This window comes from Sinohyriopsis cumingii, unplaced genomic scaffold (assembly GCF_028554795.1).
Source record: "Sinohyriopsis cumingii isolate HCF-2022 unplaced genomic scaffold, ASM2855479v2 utg003075l, whole genome shotgun sequence".
Taxonomy (NCBI): domain Eukaryota; kingdom Metazoa; phylum Mollusca; class Bivalvia; order Unionida; family Unionidae; genus Sinohyriopsis; species Sinohyriopsis cumingii.
The window spans coordinates 88,038-105,072 of NW_028316388.1; the positions used below are offsets into that span (position 1 = coordinate 88,038).

Here is a 17,035-nt window from a genome sequence, read left to right on the forward strand (position 1 = left end):
TGTACAGATCTGCCCAGTTTTCTGTAAACAGACTTAGTTTATTTTGTTTGGATTCATATAAGTTTCATTACAGTTATTAATTGAAATCATTAATCATGATAATGGATTTTTAATTTAAAAAAATCAAATTTCAGCTGCTTTTTTAGATTTTACACAGAGAATTAGTGGAGAAGCAACTGTATTTTAGGTTAGAAAAAAAGTAATTGGACATTTGTACACACTGCATATTTGACTGAGAAGAGTGTCTTGGTATAAACTTAAATATAGGAATAATTATGAACCTTTTATCATCTTTTTTTTCAGGTGAATATGACAAACCACGACTGGCCATTAGAGGCTCGTATTGAAGGCATTGGCTTCTTTGGACCCCCTCACCTCCTTGCTAAGGCCTACCAGACCAGTAAATACCCATTGCAGTTTAGGCCACAAAATGAAAAATCTGTCAAGGTTGGTAGCTAAGTGATGGTGTATTCTCAATTTTTGATGGTTAATTCAAGAGATATTTTTTTTAAATAATCATTAAATAAAAATATTTTTGTGTTGGTTAAATGGCATGGGGATTAAAGTGTTGAACTTATCCCAGGAAGTATATAGATTTGCACCTAGACTTTGAACAGATTTTATATTCAACCAGACAACCAGACAGTATGCTACTCAATCAGAACAGGTTTTAGATTCAACCAGACAGCCAGACAATATGCTACTCAATCAGAACAGGTTTTATATTCAGCCAGACAGCCAGACAATATGCTACTCAATCAGAACAGGTTTTATATTCAACCAGACAGCCAGACAATATGCTACTCAATCAGAACAGGTTTTATATTCAGCCAGACAGCCAGACAATATGCTACTCAATCAGAACAGGTTTTATATTCAACCAGACAATAAGCTACTCAATCAGAACAGATTTTATATTCCACCAGACAGCCAGACAATATGCTACTCAATCAGAACAGGTTTTATATTCAACCAGACAGCCAGACAATATGCTACTCAATCAGAACAGGTTTTATATTCCACCAGACAATAAGCTACTCAATCAGAACAGGTTTTATATTCCACCAGACAGCCAGACAATATGCTACTCAATCAGAACAGGTTTTATATTCCACCAGACAGCCAGACAATATGCTACTCAATCAGAACAGATTTTATATTCCACCAGACAGCCAGACAATATGCTTCTCAATCAGAACAGGTTTTTTATTCAACCAGACAGCCAGACAATATGCTTCTCAATCAGAACAGGTTTTTTATTCAACCAGACAGCCAGACAATATGCTACTCAATCAGAACAGGTTTTATATTCCACCAGACAGCCAGACAATATGCTACTCAATCAGAACAGGTTTTATATTCCACCAGACAGCCATACAATATGCTACTCAATCAGAACAGATTTTATATTCCACCAGACAGCCAGACAATATGCTACTCAATCAGAACAGGTTTTATATTCCACCAGACAGCCAGACAATATGCTTCTCAATCAGAACAGGTTTTTTATTCAACCAGACAGCCAGACAATATGCTTCACAATCAGAACAGGTTTTTTATTCAACCAGACAGCCAGACAATATGCTACTCAATCAGAACAGATTTTATATTCAACCAGACAGCCAGACAATATGCTTCTCAATCAGAACAGGTTTTTTATTCCACCAGACAGCCAGACAATATGCTTCACAATCAGAACAGGTTTTTTATTCAACCAGACAGCGAGACGATATGCTTCTCAATCAGAACAGGTTTTATATTCCAGCAGACAGCCAGACAATATGCTTCTCAATCAAAACAGGTTTTATATTCAACCAGACAGCCAGACAATATGCTACTCAATCAGAACAGATTTTATATTCAACCAGACAGCCAGACAATGTGCTACTCAATCAGAACAGGTTTTATATTCCACCAGACAGCCATACAATATGCTACTCAATCAGAACAGGTTTTATATTCAACCAGACAGCCAGACAATATGCTACTCAATCAGAACAGGTTTCATATTCAGATACTCACTCATGATTTCAATAAAAAAAGAAAGTAGCTGAAGAAATTGAAAAGTGAGACGAGGCTCCTGGAAGAAATGCCCATGTGTGGAGTCTGGAGATAAAGAAGCTGAAATGGTGGGGTATATAAACTCAAGTTAGACTGTCTTTCTTTGAATTTGAAATTTTCTTGAAATAATTTTGTGATTATATATTTTAACAAATAAATTTATACTGGCAATCACTAATCTCAGTTTTTGGATGATCTTATGACTTTCATTCTATTAATAGGGATGAAATGTATCATGCTGGATCAAATTTGCTGAGTTTGCTTGGATCTTTGCCCATGAATGGTGTCTTATTGACATGGACATTTGTGTCATTTGAACACATTTCTAGTTGTTTTTCTTTTTTCTTTTTTTGGTTTGTTAAATACCACTAATGAGAATTACATATACAGGAATTTGTATGCAAACACTGTATTATGTGTTTTTAAAATTCTAGAATTCTAATAGACACTTTATACCATAAGTGGAAAAAGTTGACGTAGTTCAATATTCCTCACTACAAATAAAGACATTATTGTCCATAATTTTGTGTGCCCCTGATTCTGTGTACACCATAAATCCACAGAAATTAAAAATTTTTTGCTCTTAATTGCTTTTGTACATAAAACTTTATGTAATTCAAAATGTGAACATCTTTTAAGTTAAAAATTAGCTGGAAAATACAATTTACATTTTAATTATAATTATTCATACATTTGTAAAATTAATTATATATGTAAAAATAACTAAAGACAAGATATTAACTTGACAAAAATTAATCTTCCAAAATAAATGTCAATATGTAGGGATTGTACAACATAAAATGTAAGATCAGACAGTCAGAAAGCATCTGCATTTACAGTTGCATTTTAATCTGTTTTACCCTTAACTAGTTATTTCTATTATTTTTATAACTGTAGGGAAAACTTGTACTGACCAATATTGAAGATGGTACAGAACATCTGTTCCAGTTGAACGGTATCCCTGACAAACCACTTGCACTAGACAGAGTGGTTCTCAAGTGTGAAGCCAAGAAGACGTAAGTCTGCCATGCAAAATACAATGAAATCTTACACTTGAGCTTTTTTCAAATGAAATTTATGAAACAAGCTGAATAATTTCAATCTTTTGTTAGTTAATACTCACAATAGATATCGTATTTATCTTGTCAGTGTATGCAGTGATATCATTATTTGATTTGTTTCATATTATTAGACATGAGATAAGGTAGCACTACACAGTATCATGTTATTAGACATGGGATAAGGTATGACTAAGCAGTTTCATATTATTAGATATGGGATAAGGTAGCACTACACGGTTTCATATTATTAGACATGGGATAAGGTAGTACTACACAGTTTCATGTTATTAGACATGGGATAAGGTATGACTAAGCAGTTTCATATTATTAGACATGGGATAAGGTAGCATCAAGCAGTTTCACATTATTACACATGGGATAAGGTAGCACTAAACAGTTTCATGTTATCAGACATGGGATAAGGTAGCACTACACAGTTTCATGTTATTAGACATGGGATGAGGTAGCACTAAGCAGTTTCATATTATCAGACATGGGATAAGGTAGCACTAAACAGTTTCATGTTATTAGACATGGGATAAGGTAGCACTACACAGTTTCATGTTATTAGACATGGGATAAGGTATGACTAAGCAGTTTCATATTATTAGACATGGGATAAGGTAGCACTTAACAGTTTCATGTTATTAGACATGGGATAAAGTAGCACTAAACAGTTTCATATTATTAGACATGGGATAAGGTAGTACTAAACAGTTTCATGTTATTAGACATGGGGTAAGGTAAGGCTAAATAATTTCATATTATTGCACATGGGGTAAATTTTTATTTAAGAGACATCCATACTTTATTTTCATGTTTCCCCATCATTATTTGCAGTGATATCAAGAATGCATGATTTCATCTTGTATGCATAAATTGACAATTCTAGTGCAGAAACACATTAGTGCTTGCCAGGTTCATTTATTACATTTTGGCCTACATTATACATGAATGACTACTGGTTTGATGTTTTCACTCTTTTATGGACATTTTCATGGTCAGTGGTTTTGGGGGATATTGGTCTGTTCAATGTCAACTTTCCTGTTTATAAAAGTAACATCAGTGATACAGTTGTTATTGCCAGTTATGTGACATCAAGTGACAATTTCCTTGCCCAATTATCCCAGACAACTAAAAATTGTTGAAAAGTTCTGTTACAGTAGCCCAAATTTTTAAGAGTGAAAAATAACAGAAATTTGAATTTGGGAATATTTTCTCACATTATTATTGCTGGGACAGCAGATAAAAAAATGTATCTGTCACCCCATGTGAATGTCTCCAGTTTGGTTTTGTATTGATTCTTTGCTCGGTTGACTATCAAGAGTTACATGGATATGTAAGCATGAATTAGATGGTGTGACTCCAGGAGGAGCAATCAGTCATGAAACAATTAGCATACGAGTCTTTTTGTATGCATAATGTGAAAGGCTTGATTATAAGGGGAGTAATCATAGAACAATCAGGATAGTTTACCAGTCTGTTTGTATGCATTGTGGGAAAGGTGTAACTCTAGGGGAGTAATCATAGACCAGTCAGCATACCAGTCTTTTTACTGATTTAGATTTTTTGTGGTCTGACAGGTTAAAATGTATACATGGTGGTGGTTATGGAGTTTTATTTTGATAGCAGGTGGCTTCAAGGATGAAGGGTCCATCCTCAACCCCATTCAAAAACTGTTTAGTACTACCTTGATGAGTATTTGCATACTATTCAGGCTATCTTAGGATTTTAATTGATGCTTGAAATGTATTGCTATTACTCTTATCACTGAATTAAAATTAAAATTCTCCTGCTTGAAAAGTATGATTAAAAACTGAAACTACTAGAAATAAAAAAATACAAAGGATTCAGTAGAAAAATTCAGATTATGCATGTGCATTATTACACTTTTTCACCAAAACAATGTGATTAATGGTAATATATAGGAATGTAAGCAGGTTTTTAATATTTAAGAACCAGTCTCAAGGTCAGGAGTGTCAAAGGTCATAAAATGCTAAAGTATGGTACATTATACAGGGCCATATGTAGCTTAATTTTGGCAAGCAGAGGAAAATATGTACTGTACAGTATTATTCATTATAAAGGATGATGTCATATAGTATTTAACAAACATGTGAACTTTTCTTAGGGTAGCACTAAACAGTTTCATATTATTGACCATAATTAAATAATATCTGGCATGCAGTTGCCTTATATGTGAAATATCTCAAATTTTGTTTAGTACTAGTTCTTTAAGGAGGTTGAAAGTTGCAAGTTCTAGGGGTTGGTGTGATTCAGAGTCGGTTAATCGTAGAAGGATCAGGCTTTTTATGACACTCATTTTACAGATTTGGTTTCTCCATTCTTTGATGATTTTAAATGCATATACACGGTGGTGGTTATGAAATTTTAATATGAAAGTGGTTCGCTTCAAAAGTAGGTGGGTCCATCCTTGACCCAGGTCATTGGCAAAAACTGGTATTTCTAACTTAATTTAAATACTATAGTATGATATACATGTCACAGATTTGTTCATGTTTCACTATTTCAGCATCATATGCACCTTGAAGATACCAAATGCAACAAGAAAGAAACTGTGCTACAAGGTAAGTTTCTTTTAGTGGACACTCAAGTATAGACCTTTCGAGGCTGGTTGACAACTGAATGCATACATCTACAACCGCAACCTAACTTCCTTCTGCATGCTATTTATTGAGAGCTTACTAGATATTCTTCTTTAGAAAGTTAAGAAAGAAAAAATATGTAAACATTTTGTAGAAATAAAATAACAATTTAAGCTTGCAAGACAGTCGTACTTGGGAAATGAAAAACACTGAATAATTTAAGCTTGCAAGACAGCCATACTTGGGAAATGAAAAACACTGAATTATTTAAGCTTGAAAGACAGTCATACTTTGGAAATGAAAAACATTGAATAATTTAAGTTTGCAAGACAGTCATACTTGGGAAATGAAAAACACTGAATAATTTAAGCTTGCAAGACAGTCATACTTGGGAAATGAAAAATATTGAATAATTTGAGCTTGCAAGACAGCCATACTTGGGAAATGAAAAACACTGAATTATTTAAGCTTGAAAGACAGTCATACTTGGGAAATGAAAAACATTGAATAATTTAAGCTTGCAAAACAGTCATACTTGGGAAATGAAAAACACTGAATAATTTAAGCTTGCAAGACAGTCATACTTGGGAAATGAAAAACACTGAATAATTTAAGCTTGCAGAGACATTCATACTTGGGAAATGAAAAACATTGAATAATTTAAGCTTGCAAGACAGTCATACTTGGGAAATGAAAAACATTGAATAATTTAAGCTTGCAAGACAGCCATACTTGGGAAATGAAAAACACTGAATTATTTAAGCTTGAAAGACAGTCATACTTGGGAAATGAAAAACATTGAATAATTTAAGCTTGCAAGACAGTCATACTTGGGAAATGAAAAACACTGAATAATTTAAGCTTGCAAGACAGTCATACTTGGGAAATGAAAAACACTGAATAATTTAAGCTTGCAGAGACATTCATACTTGGGAAATGAAAAACATTGAATAATTTAAGCTTGCAAGACAGTCATACTTGGGAAATGAAAAACATTGAATAATTTAAGCTTGCAAGACAGCCATACTTCGGAAATGAAAAACACTGAATTATTTAAGCTTGAAAGACAGTCATACTTGGGAAATGAAAAACATTGAATAATTTAAGCTTGCAAGACAGTCATACTTGGGAAATGAAAAACACTGAATATATTAAGCTTGCAAGACAGTCATACTTGGGAAATGAAAAACATTGAATAATTTAAGCTTGCAGAGACAGTCATACTTGGGAAATGAAAAACACTGAATAATTTAAGCTTGCAAGACAGTCATACTTGGGAAATGAAAAACACTGAATAATTTAAGCTTGCAGAGACATTCATACTTGGGAAATGAAAAACATTGAATAATTTAAGCTTGCAAGACAGTCATACTTGGGAAATGAAAAACATTGAATAATTTAAGCTTGCAAAACAGTCATACTTGGGAAATGAAAAACATTGAATAATTTAAGCTTGCAAGACAGTCATACTTGGGAAATGAAAAACATTGAATAATTTAAGCTTGCAAAACAGTCATACTTGGGAAATGAAAAACATTGAATAATTTAAGCTTGCAAGACAGTCATACTTGGGAAATGAAAAACACTGAATAATTTAAGCTTGCAGAGACATTCATACTTGGGAAATGAAAAACATTGAATAATTTGAGCTTGCAAGACAGTCATACTTGGGAAATGAAAAACATTGAATAATTTAAGCTTGCAGAGACAGTCATACTTGGGAAATGAAAAACATTGAATAATTTAAGCTTGCAAAACAGTCATACTTGGGAAATGAAAAACATTGAATAATTTAAGCTTGCAAGACAGTCATACTTGGGAAATGAAAAACATTGAATAATTTAAGCTTGCAAAACAGTCATACTTGGGAAATGAAAAACATTGAATAATTTAAGCTTGCAAGACAGTCATACTTGGGAAATGAAAAACACTGAATAATTTAAGCTTGCAGAGACATTCATACTTGGGAAATGAAAAACATTGAATAATTTGAGCTTGCAAGACAGTCATACTTGGGAAATGAAAAACATTGAATAATTTAAGCTTGCAGAGACAGTCATACTTGGGAAATGAAAAACATTGAATAATTTAAACTGCAAGACAGTCATACTTGGGAAATGAAAAACATTGAATAAACATTATGGAGACATAAGTAGTTATGTAGTTACAGACAAAATTGAATTGCTGTGAATTTATTAATTAAAAAAAAATCATGAAATGCAATTGCTATGAAACAGAGATGCTGGTGGATCAGTATTTTATTTAATTATGTATTCCAAGGTCTACACACAATATTAATATTAGCCAGGATTTTGTTTAATTATGTATTCCAAGGTCTACACACAGCATTAATATTAATATTTTATTTAACTATGTATTCCAAGGTCTGCACCTGACATTGATATTAATATTTTATTTAATTATGTATAACAAGGTCTACACACAGCATTAATATTAGTATTTTATTTTATTATGTATTCCAAGATCTAGACACAGCATTAATATTAGCCAGTATTTTATTTAAATATGTATTCCAAGGTCTAAACACAACATTTATATTAATATTTTATTTAATTATGTATTCCAAGGTCTACACACAATATTAATATTAGCCAGGATTTTTTTTAATTATGTATTCCAAGGTCTACACACAGCATTAATATTAATATTTTATTTAATTATGTATTCCATGGTCTACACACAGCATTAATATTAGTACTTTATTTAATTATGTATTCCAAGGTCTAAACACAACATTGATATTAATATTTTATTTAATTATGTATTCCAAGATCTACACACAGCATTAATATTAGCCAGTATTTTATTTAATTATGTATTCCAAGGTCAAAATACAACATTGTTATTAATATTTTATTTAATTATGTATTCCAAGGTCTAAACAATTATGTATTCCAAGGTCTAAACACAGCATTAATATTAGCCAGTACTTTATTTAATTATGTATTCCAAGGTCTGCAAACAACATTGATATTAATATTTTATTTAATTATGTATTCCAAGATCTACACACAGCATTAATATTAGCCAGTATTTTATTTAATTATGTATTCCAAGTTCTAAACACAACATTTATATTAATATTTTATTTAATTATGTATTCCAAGGTCTACACACAGCATTAATATTAGTATTTTATTTAATTATGTATTCCAAGGTCAAAATACAACATTGTTATTAATATTTTATTTAATTATGTATTCCAAGGTCTAAACAATTATGTATTCCAAGGTCTAAACACAGCAGTAATATTAGCCAGTATTTATTTAATAATGTAATCCAAGGTCTACACACAGCATTACTATTATTTTTATATTTAAGTATGTATTCCAAGGTCTAAACACAGCAGTAATATAAGCCAGTATTTATTTTAATATGTAGTCCAAGGTCTACACACAGCATTAATAGTAATAAGTATTTTGTTTATTTATTCCATACTTGGAGTCCTTTTATTAATTTTCCTACCTTCTTTAGCAGAAAGCTTGGTTCATCATTGTGAACAATGATAATGTTTGTGTTAAAGCTTATGAAAGATACAAGGGCTAAGTTGACAGGTGTACAGACACAGGTGAGATACTGGGTTTTGCTGAATACTTGTTTTGACCTTGATATAAGGGACATCTGTCCACAAAGGAAGAATTCTCTAGTCCCCTGAAAAAAAGTTTAAACTTTTATATGTTCATTTGATTTTAGGTGGAGTCGGACATACCATTTATAAGTGGTGATGACTCTATTACCGTTCTACCAGGTCAACAAGAAATGTACACCATGACAGTGTCCCCTTTGAGGAGAGGTGTTTTCAGGGGAGTTGTAGCATTTATTGCTGGGAAGAGCCCTGTGGTGTAAGTATACTTATTATAATGGCAACTGTCAAGCAACTGTTGTAGCATTTATCACTGGAAAGAGTCCAGTCATGCAAGTATACTTATTTTCATGGCAACTGTCAAGCAACTGTTGTAACATTTATCACTGGAAAGAGTCCAGTCATGTAAGTATACTTATTTTCATGGCAACTGTCAAGCAACTGTTGTAGCATTTATCACTGAAAAGAGTCCAGTCATGTAAGCATACTTATTGTCATGGCAACTGTCAAGTATCTGTTGTAGCATTTATTGCTGGGAAGAGCCCTGTGGTGTAAGTATACTTACTGTCATGGCAGCTGTCAAGCAACAGTTGTACTATATGACATCAACAATTTTAAACCTTTGTAACTTATTCTGTGATTAAGTCTTGACATTTTCACAAAATGCATATACTTGAAAGTCTTGTTATTTATCTTCATTAAATCCAAGTGGTCCATTTATGTGTAATGCAAATGATGCCATGTCTTAACATAAATTAATGCTTGTGATGACATTTAGGGGAAATTTCCTTTGGCTTCATGGAATCAGGAAAATTCTTTTATAGTTTACCTCTCATGAACAAGAATTCAGTCACAACTGCATATGTAACACAATTTTTGTCTTGTTAGATGTCAAAATTTCCATCAGTAAAATTCAGAATACAGCACTATAACATTCCCTGTTATAAGGCAAGTATGGTCAAGGAGTCCATTCATTAAGTGGTTATAAAATTATAGGTATCTTGTACATTATTATAAGGTAGTCTGACAATAAGGAATGATTGCCATGGTTACTGTGAGAATGAGGAAGTATTCTGTACTATGAACAAGGAATACAGCTTTATTTTTCAAGGTCACATTAGAAGGTTGATGCTATATAAAATACAAGTACTTGGAATTGTTCTACTTTTACCATGTATATGCGATGAAATATGTCGAATCTATGCACCTTTTTTGATCAGACATTATCTTCAAATTATACAAAGTATCATTATAAATATAACTTAATTGTAGCGGCTTGTCAAAATATTTGTTTAGATTTGACAAGAGTGTTTATGTTGCCAAGGCTCACAATTTATAGGTTCACTCTAAATCGACAAACATTTTCTTTGCCCACAGAGAAGTAGACAGTGATGGAGATGAGGTACCAAATGAGGATGATGAATTGAAGGAGTTCTATGGCTACAGAGTCTGGTACTCAGTTGAGGTCAATGTGAAACCTCCACCTCCTGAGAGGATTCTTGAGGTCACATGTGCTTGTCAGGTATGTCATTACCACCTGGTTGTACATCTAAATACTGTGTTTCAGCAAGGTTTTAAAACATCCATTTTCCACTCTTTTTCGAAGATATAGAAATAACTTTGCAGACCAGGATGAACTGTGCATGTGTGTGTATGCAGGAATATGCTGTTGACCTGCTGAATGCAGGCTACAAGCATACAGTTGACCTGCTGAATGCTGGCTACAAGCATACAGTTGACCTGCTGAATGCTGGCTACAGGCATACAGGAATATGCTGTTGTGTTGCTGAATGTAGGCTGAAAGCATACAGGAATATGCTATTGACCTGCTAAATGCAGGCTGAAAGCATACAGGAATATGCTGTTGACCTGCTTAATGCTGGCTGCAAGCATACAGGAATATGCTGTTGTGTTGCTGAATGCAGGCTGAAAGCATACAAGAATATGCTGTTGACCTGCTGAATGCTGGCTACAAACATACAGTTGACCTGCTGAATGCTGGCTACAAGCATACAGGAATATGCTGTTGACCTGCTTAATGCTGCGAGCATACATGAATAGTCTGTTATTTTGCTGAATGCAGGCTGAAAGCATACAGGAATATGCTGTTGACCTGCTTAATGCTGGCTGCAAGCATACAGGAATATGCTGTTGTGTTGCTGAATGCAGGCTGAAAGCATACAAGAATATGCTGTTGACCTGCTGAATGCTGGCTACAAACATACAGTTGACCTGCTGAATGCTGGCTACAAGCATACAGGAATATGCTGTTGACCTGCTTAATGCTGCGAGCATACATGAATATTCTGTTATTTTGCTGAATGCAGGCTGAAAGCATACAGGAATATGCTGTTGACCTGCTTAATGCTGCAAGCATACATGAATATTCTGTGGACCTGCTGAATGCTGGCTGCAAGCATACAGGAATATGCTGTTGTGTTGCTGAATGCAGGCTGAAAGCATACAAGAATATGCTGTTGACCTGCTGAATGCTGGCTACAAACATACAGTTGACCTGCTGAATGCTGGCTACAAGCATACAGGAATATGCTGTTGACCTGCTTAATGCTACGAGCATACATGAATATTCTGTTATTTTGCTGAATGCAGGCTGAAAGCATACAGGAATATGCTGTTGACCTGCTTAATGCTGCAAGCATACATGAATATTCTGTGGACCTGCTGAATGCTGGCTGCAAGCATACAGGAATATGCTGTTGTGTTGCTGAATGCAGGCTGAAAGCATACAAGAATATGCTGTTGACCTGCTGAATGCTGGCTACAAACATACAGTTGACCTGCTGAATGCTGGCTACAAGCATACAGGAATATGCTGTTGACCTGCTTAATGCTGCGAGCATACATGAATATTCTGTTATTTTGTTGAATGCAGGCTGAAAGCATACAGGAATATGCTGTTGACCTGCTTAATGCTGTAAGCATACATGAATATTCTGTTGACCTGCTGAATCTGGCTGCAAGCATACAGGAATATGATGTTGTGTTGCTGAATGCAGGCTGAAAGCATACATGAATATGCTGTTGACCTGCTTAATGCTGAAAGCATACATGAATATGCTGTTGTGTTGCTGAATGCTGGCTGCAAACATACAGGAATATGCTGTTGTGTTGCTGAATGCTGGCTGCAAACATACAGGAATATGCTGTTGTGTTGCTATATGTCTGTTCATCCATCTATCCATAACTGTCTCCACCTGGGTGCAAACATACAGGAATATGCTGTTGTGTTGCTATATGTCTGTTCATCCATCTATCCATAACTGTCTCCACCTGGGTGAAAATTCACTAAACTTTGCACATAGGCTTCCTTTGCAATATGTGAAAATGAAATTCAAGAGAGGCTTCTTTTTTTTTTGGCTTCTCATCTGGGGTTCTTGAATGGGAATAAAAGGTCTTATATAGATATTCAAGAGAGGCTTCTTTTTTTTTTTTGGCTTCTCATCTGGGGTTCTTGAATGGGAATAAAAGGTCATATATAGATATAACTTACAGTGACAGTGATATTTTTTACTAATTTTTACTGAACTTTAAACATGCAGTTATAATTCCAAGAACACAGGTTTTGGATTATGATTGCTCTGTCAAGGTCATGATGGGGTGTTTGAGGGGAAATACACCATAAAAGCATGGGAATTCACCATGATATGTCATGGAAGTTGCCCTAGTTTTATGTTTAATTCCCCATATGGCAGAGCATGTTATGCTATGATACAGTGTGTCTGTTAACTTTTCCTATTCCACATAATTTTATATGTGCAGTACATACATTTGCCAATCTTTGTGGATAACATGCACTTGGGGTAAGGAGGAAGCCAGTTGACTTCAGGGTCAATGGTCAAGGCTACTGAAAAATGGTTTCTGCACAACAACATTAATTTTATAGCACATACATATCACAACCTTTGTGCATAGCTTGCAATTGGAGTAAGGAAGAAGCCTATTAATTTTGGGGACAAAGGTCATGGTCACTGTACATTGAAAATGTTGTTCATGCACATAAAACTTAGCTCTGAATCAAGACCTGGACCACACTTTGTGGATAGCTTACACTTGGGGTAAGAAAAAAGTCTGTCGATCTTTTTAAGTCAGAAGATCAAAAGTCAGACCTTGGGAATAGCTTGCCTATTGATTTGGGAGGCAAAGGTCAAGGTTGCTGTTATTGAAAGAAGAAAATAGGTTTATGTTCAATATCTTTAGTTCAACATCACAGACCTGGACCAAATTTGATGGATAGCTTGCACTTAAGATAAGGAATAAGCATTTTGATCTCAGATCAGAAGGTCAAAGGTCAGGGTCACTGACTGAAAGAAGAAAAATGGTTTCTGCACTATAACATTTGCTCTCCAACACAAATGTAGACTAAATTTTGTTGATAGGTTACACTTGGGATAAGAAATAAGCCTTTTGATTTCAGGTTTAAATGGGCAAAGGTCAAGGTTGCTCTAACTGAAATAAGACCAAACTGTGTAGATAGCTTCCTTTTCAGTTAAGGAAGAATCATATTCATTCAATGTTCAAAAGGTCATTGATGCTGAAAGATCAGTAGTGGTTCCTGAACACAAATTTAAGTTCTCCAACTTTACTTTCACCAGAACAAAATTTATGTTCTCCAACTGCAACTATACCAATGTTCAGTGACGGCTTGTGAGTTGGATATTTAAGAAACTATTTGATTTAAGTATCACATGGCAGTCACTAAGCCTGAATTTTCTTTGTGTATAATACTTTAGCTCTAAACTAAGTACTTCGACCAATGTTTGCAGAGTGCTTGGAAAAGACCTATTGATTTTGGCGATCAAAAGGCCAGTGGTCAAAGTCCTTGTGGCTATTACAAAACGGATGTTAAAGAATAACTTCATTCTGGAGTTAATTGCTTGACCAAACTTTATGGATGACTTGCACTTTGGTCAGTAAAGAAACCCATAGATTCAGGGGTCTAGCAGTCAATGGTCATGTAGATTCAGGGGTCTGGCTGGCAATGGTCATGTAGATTCAGGGGTCTGGCTGTCAATGGTCATGTAGATTCAGGGGTCTAGCAGTCAATGGTCATGTAGATTCAGGGGTCTAGCAGTCAATGGTCATGTAGATTCAGGGGTCTATCATTCATTGGTCATGTAGATTCAGGGGTCTAGCAGTCAGTGGTCATGTAGATTCAGAGGTCTAGCTGTCAGTGGTCATGTAGATTCATAGGTCTAGCAGTCAATGGTCATGTAGATTCAGGGGTCTAGCAGTCAATGGTCATGTAGATTCAGGGGTCTAGCTGTCAGTGGTCATGTAGATTCAGAGGTCTAGCAGTCAATGGTCATGTAGATTCAGGGGTCTGGCTGTCAATGGTCATGTAGATTCAGGGGTCTGGCTGTCAATGGTCATGTAGATTCAGGGGTCTAGCAGTCAATGGTCATGTAGATTCAGGGGTCTAGCAGTCAGTGGTCATGGAAAGTTTTATAAGAAATTGATGATTTTTGCACCATAATTTTAGTTTAAGACCACATACTGTGATGAAAAGTCAAGGTCACTGAGACCTAGTGGCCAATAATCTCAACATGCCTAGCTGATTTCTACATAGGAGATACTAGGCAGGCTATCTCTAGTTGCTGGTTGTCATTGATACCTATGTCCTGAATACAAAAATTAGTCAGTCAATTATGAATGTTTTCCTTATTTAGTTTTCATCAAATAAAATTATGAAAAATCACTAGATTTATTTATACTAATTAGTTCTGCATCTATGAATAATTAATTGTACAGAGATTTTGTATACGCTTTTCTATTTTACCTCTTTACTGTCCTTTCATTTATTTTCTCTTCTTCAGAAAAAGTCAATCCTTGAGGTGATTGTTAGAAATCCAACAACAGAGACCATAACCCTTGAGGCAACCATCCAGGGTCAACACCTCAGTGGCAATCCATCTATCACACTGCCACCTGGTAGCAAAGATATCTACACTCTTACATATGCTCCAGCCATCATTGGAACAATAAAGGGAAGGTAAGTAGGAGGTTTTACATCACTAAAACCTCATTCCTCATGTATCTGATAGCTAGAACCAAATAATTTAACTATTCACAATTTCAGAAAATAGCATTTTGTAAAAATTTCAAGATAAAGCTATTTTATCAACTGAACGTTTGAATTCTGTAAAATTATAATAGTTGAGATTTTGGTCATTCCATCACCAAGCTGACTGCTAGACCCCTGAATCTACATGACCATTGACTGCTAGACCCCTGAATCTACATGACCATTGACAGCCAGGCTCTAGGTAGACTGCTCCACACCTATTGCGTCATTTTCATTATTATGTATTCTTTCTTTTTTTAGTCTGATATTTTACCACGAGTCTGTGGGTGAATTCTGGTATAGTCTTAGATTAACAGCTGAGTCCCCACCCCAGACTACTCTGCCACACATGGAGTGTGAACTGGGAAGGTGGGTACTTTAGTGTTTGATTGTAATAGCATGTCTGTCTGTCTGTCAGTCTGTGTTACTTGATATTTTACCTTGAGTCTAAAAATGAATAATTATAGTCTGATAGTATCAGTCAAGTTTCCTCCACAAACTAAACAACCAGGATGGCAGTTGTCTGCTGTATTTTCAGTCTGTCTCTATGTCTGTCATGGTTAGTGTATTCTCACTTTGCCTTTCTATCCTAGTTAGCATGTTAGTGTTTTGGGCTTTATGCACCATGATATGTACACACAACAGTAATAATTAATACATACTGTGCATGCAGTGATTTATACTGAAGTGTTAAATAATTTATACCTCTGTGTACAATATCTACATATAATAATTTATACGAGTATATTAAATCATTGATACTTCTGTGTACAATATCTACATATAATAATTTATTACGAGTGTATTAAATCATTGATACTTCTGTGTACAATATTTATATAGTGCATGTAATAATTTATATCAGTGTATTAAATCATTGATACTTCTGTGTACAATATTTATATAGTGCATGTAATAATTTATGTCAGTGTTTTAAATCATTGATACTTCTGTGTACAATATTTATATAATGCATATAATAATTTATATCAGTGTATTAAATCATTGGTACCTCTGTGTACAATATCTACATATAATAATTTTTACGAGTGTATTAAATCATTGATACCTCTGTGTACAATATCTACATATAATAATTTATACGAGTGTATTAAATCATTGATACTTCAGTGTACAATATTTATATAGTGCATGTAATAATTTATATCAGTGTTTTAAATCATTGATACTTCTGTGTACAATATTTATATAATGCATATAATAATTTATATCAGTGTATTAAATCATTGGTACCTCTGTGTACAATACCCACATATAACAATTTATATGAGAGTATTAAATCATTGAAAATTCTGTGTACAATATGTAAATGCTGCATGTAATAATTTATATCAGTGTATTAAATCATTGATACCTATGTCTACAATATTATGTACTGCAGTACTAACAGTGTAAACTGGCATTAATCAAAATGCTGTAATTTTAATAGTACATGGTATTAAGTACTTAATACCTCAATTACTGATGTAAAGTATGATATTATTTAATATATGCCATGGTACTAAATAATAATTAGGATGTTGCAATGTATATGATTAATCAGGCAGGAATTTTGGCGAATATGAAAGCTGTACTAATCATGGTATATTTGTCTTAATAC

At 34.1% G+C, this 17,035-nt stretch overlaps 1 protein-coding gene across 1 annotated transcript in view; it reads left to right on the forward strand.

Moving 5' to 3' along the window:
• Positions 1 to 17,035, forward strand: part of LOC149769890 (cilia- and flagella-associated protein 47-like) — a gene marked incomplete at its 5' end in the record, with an annotated part of 123,966 nt that overhangs the window by 87,976 nt on the left and 18,955 nt on the right. The window contains 7 exons of the mRNA XM_089949694.1: positions 304 to 447; positions 2,959 to 3,077; positions 5,656 to 5,710; positions 9,443 to 9,591; positions 10,710 to 10,854; positions 15,167 to 15,342; positions 15,676 to 15,783. Coding sequence (XP_089805820.1) covers positions 304 to 447; positions 2,959 to 3,077; positions 5,656 to 5,710; positions 9,443 to 9,591; positions 10,710 to 10,854; positions 15,167 to 15,342; positions 15,676 to 15,783 — 896 coding nt within the window. The remainder of the gene's footprint in view (positions 1 to 303; positions 448 to 2,958; positions 3,078 to 5,655; positions 5,711 to 9,442; positions 9,592 to 10,709; positions 10,855 to 15,166; positions 15,343 to 15,675; positions 15,784 to 17,035) is intronic.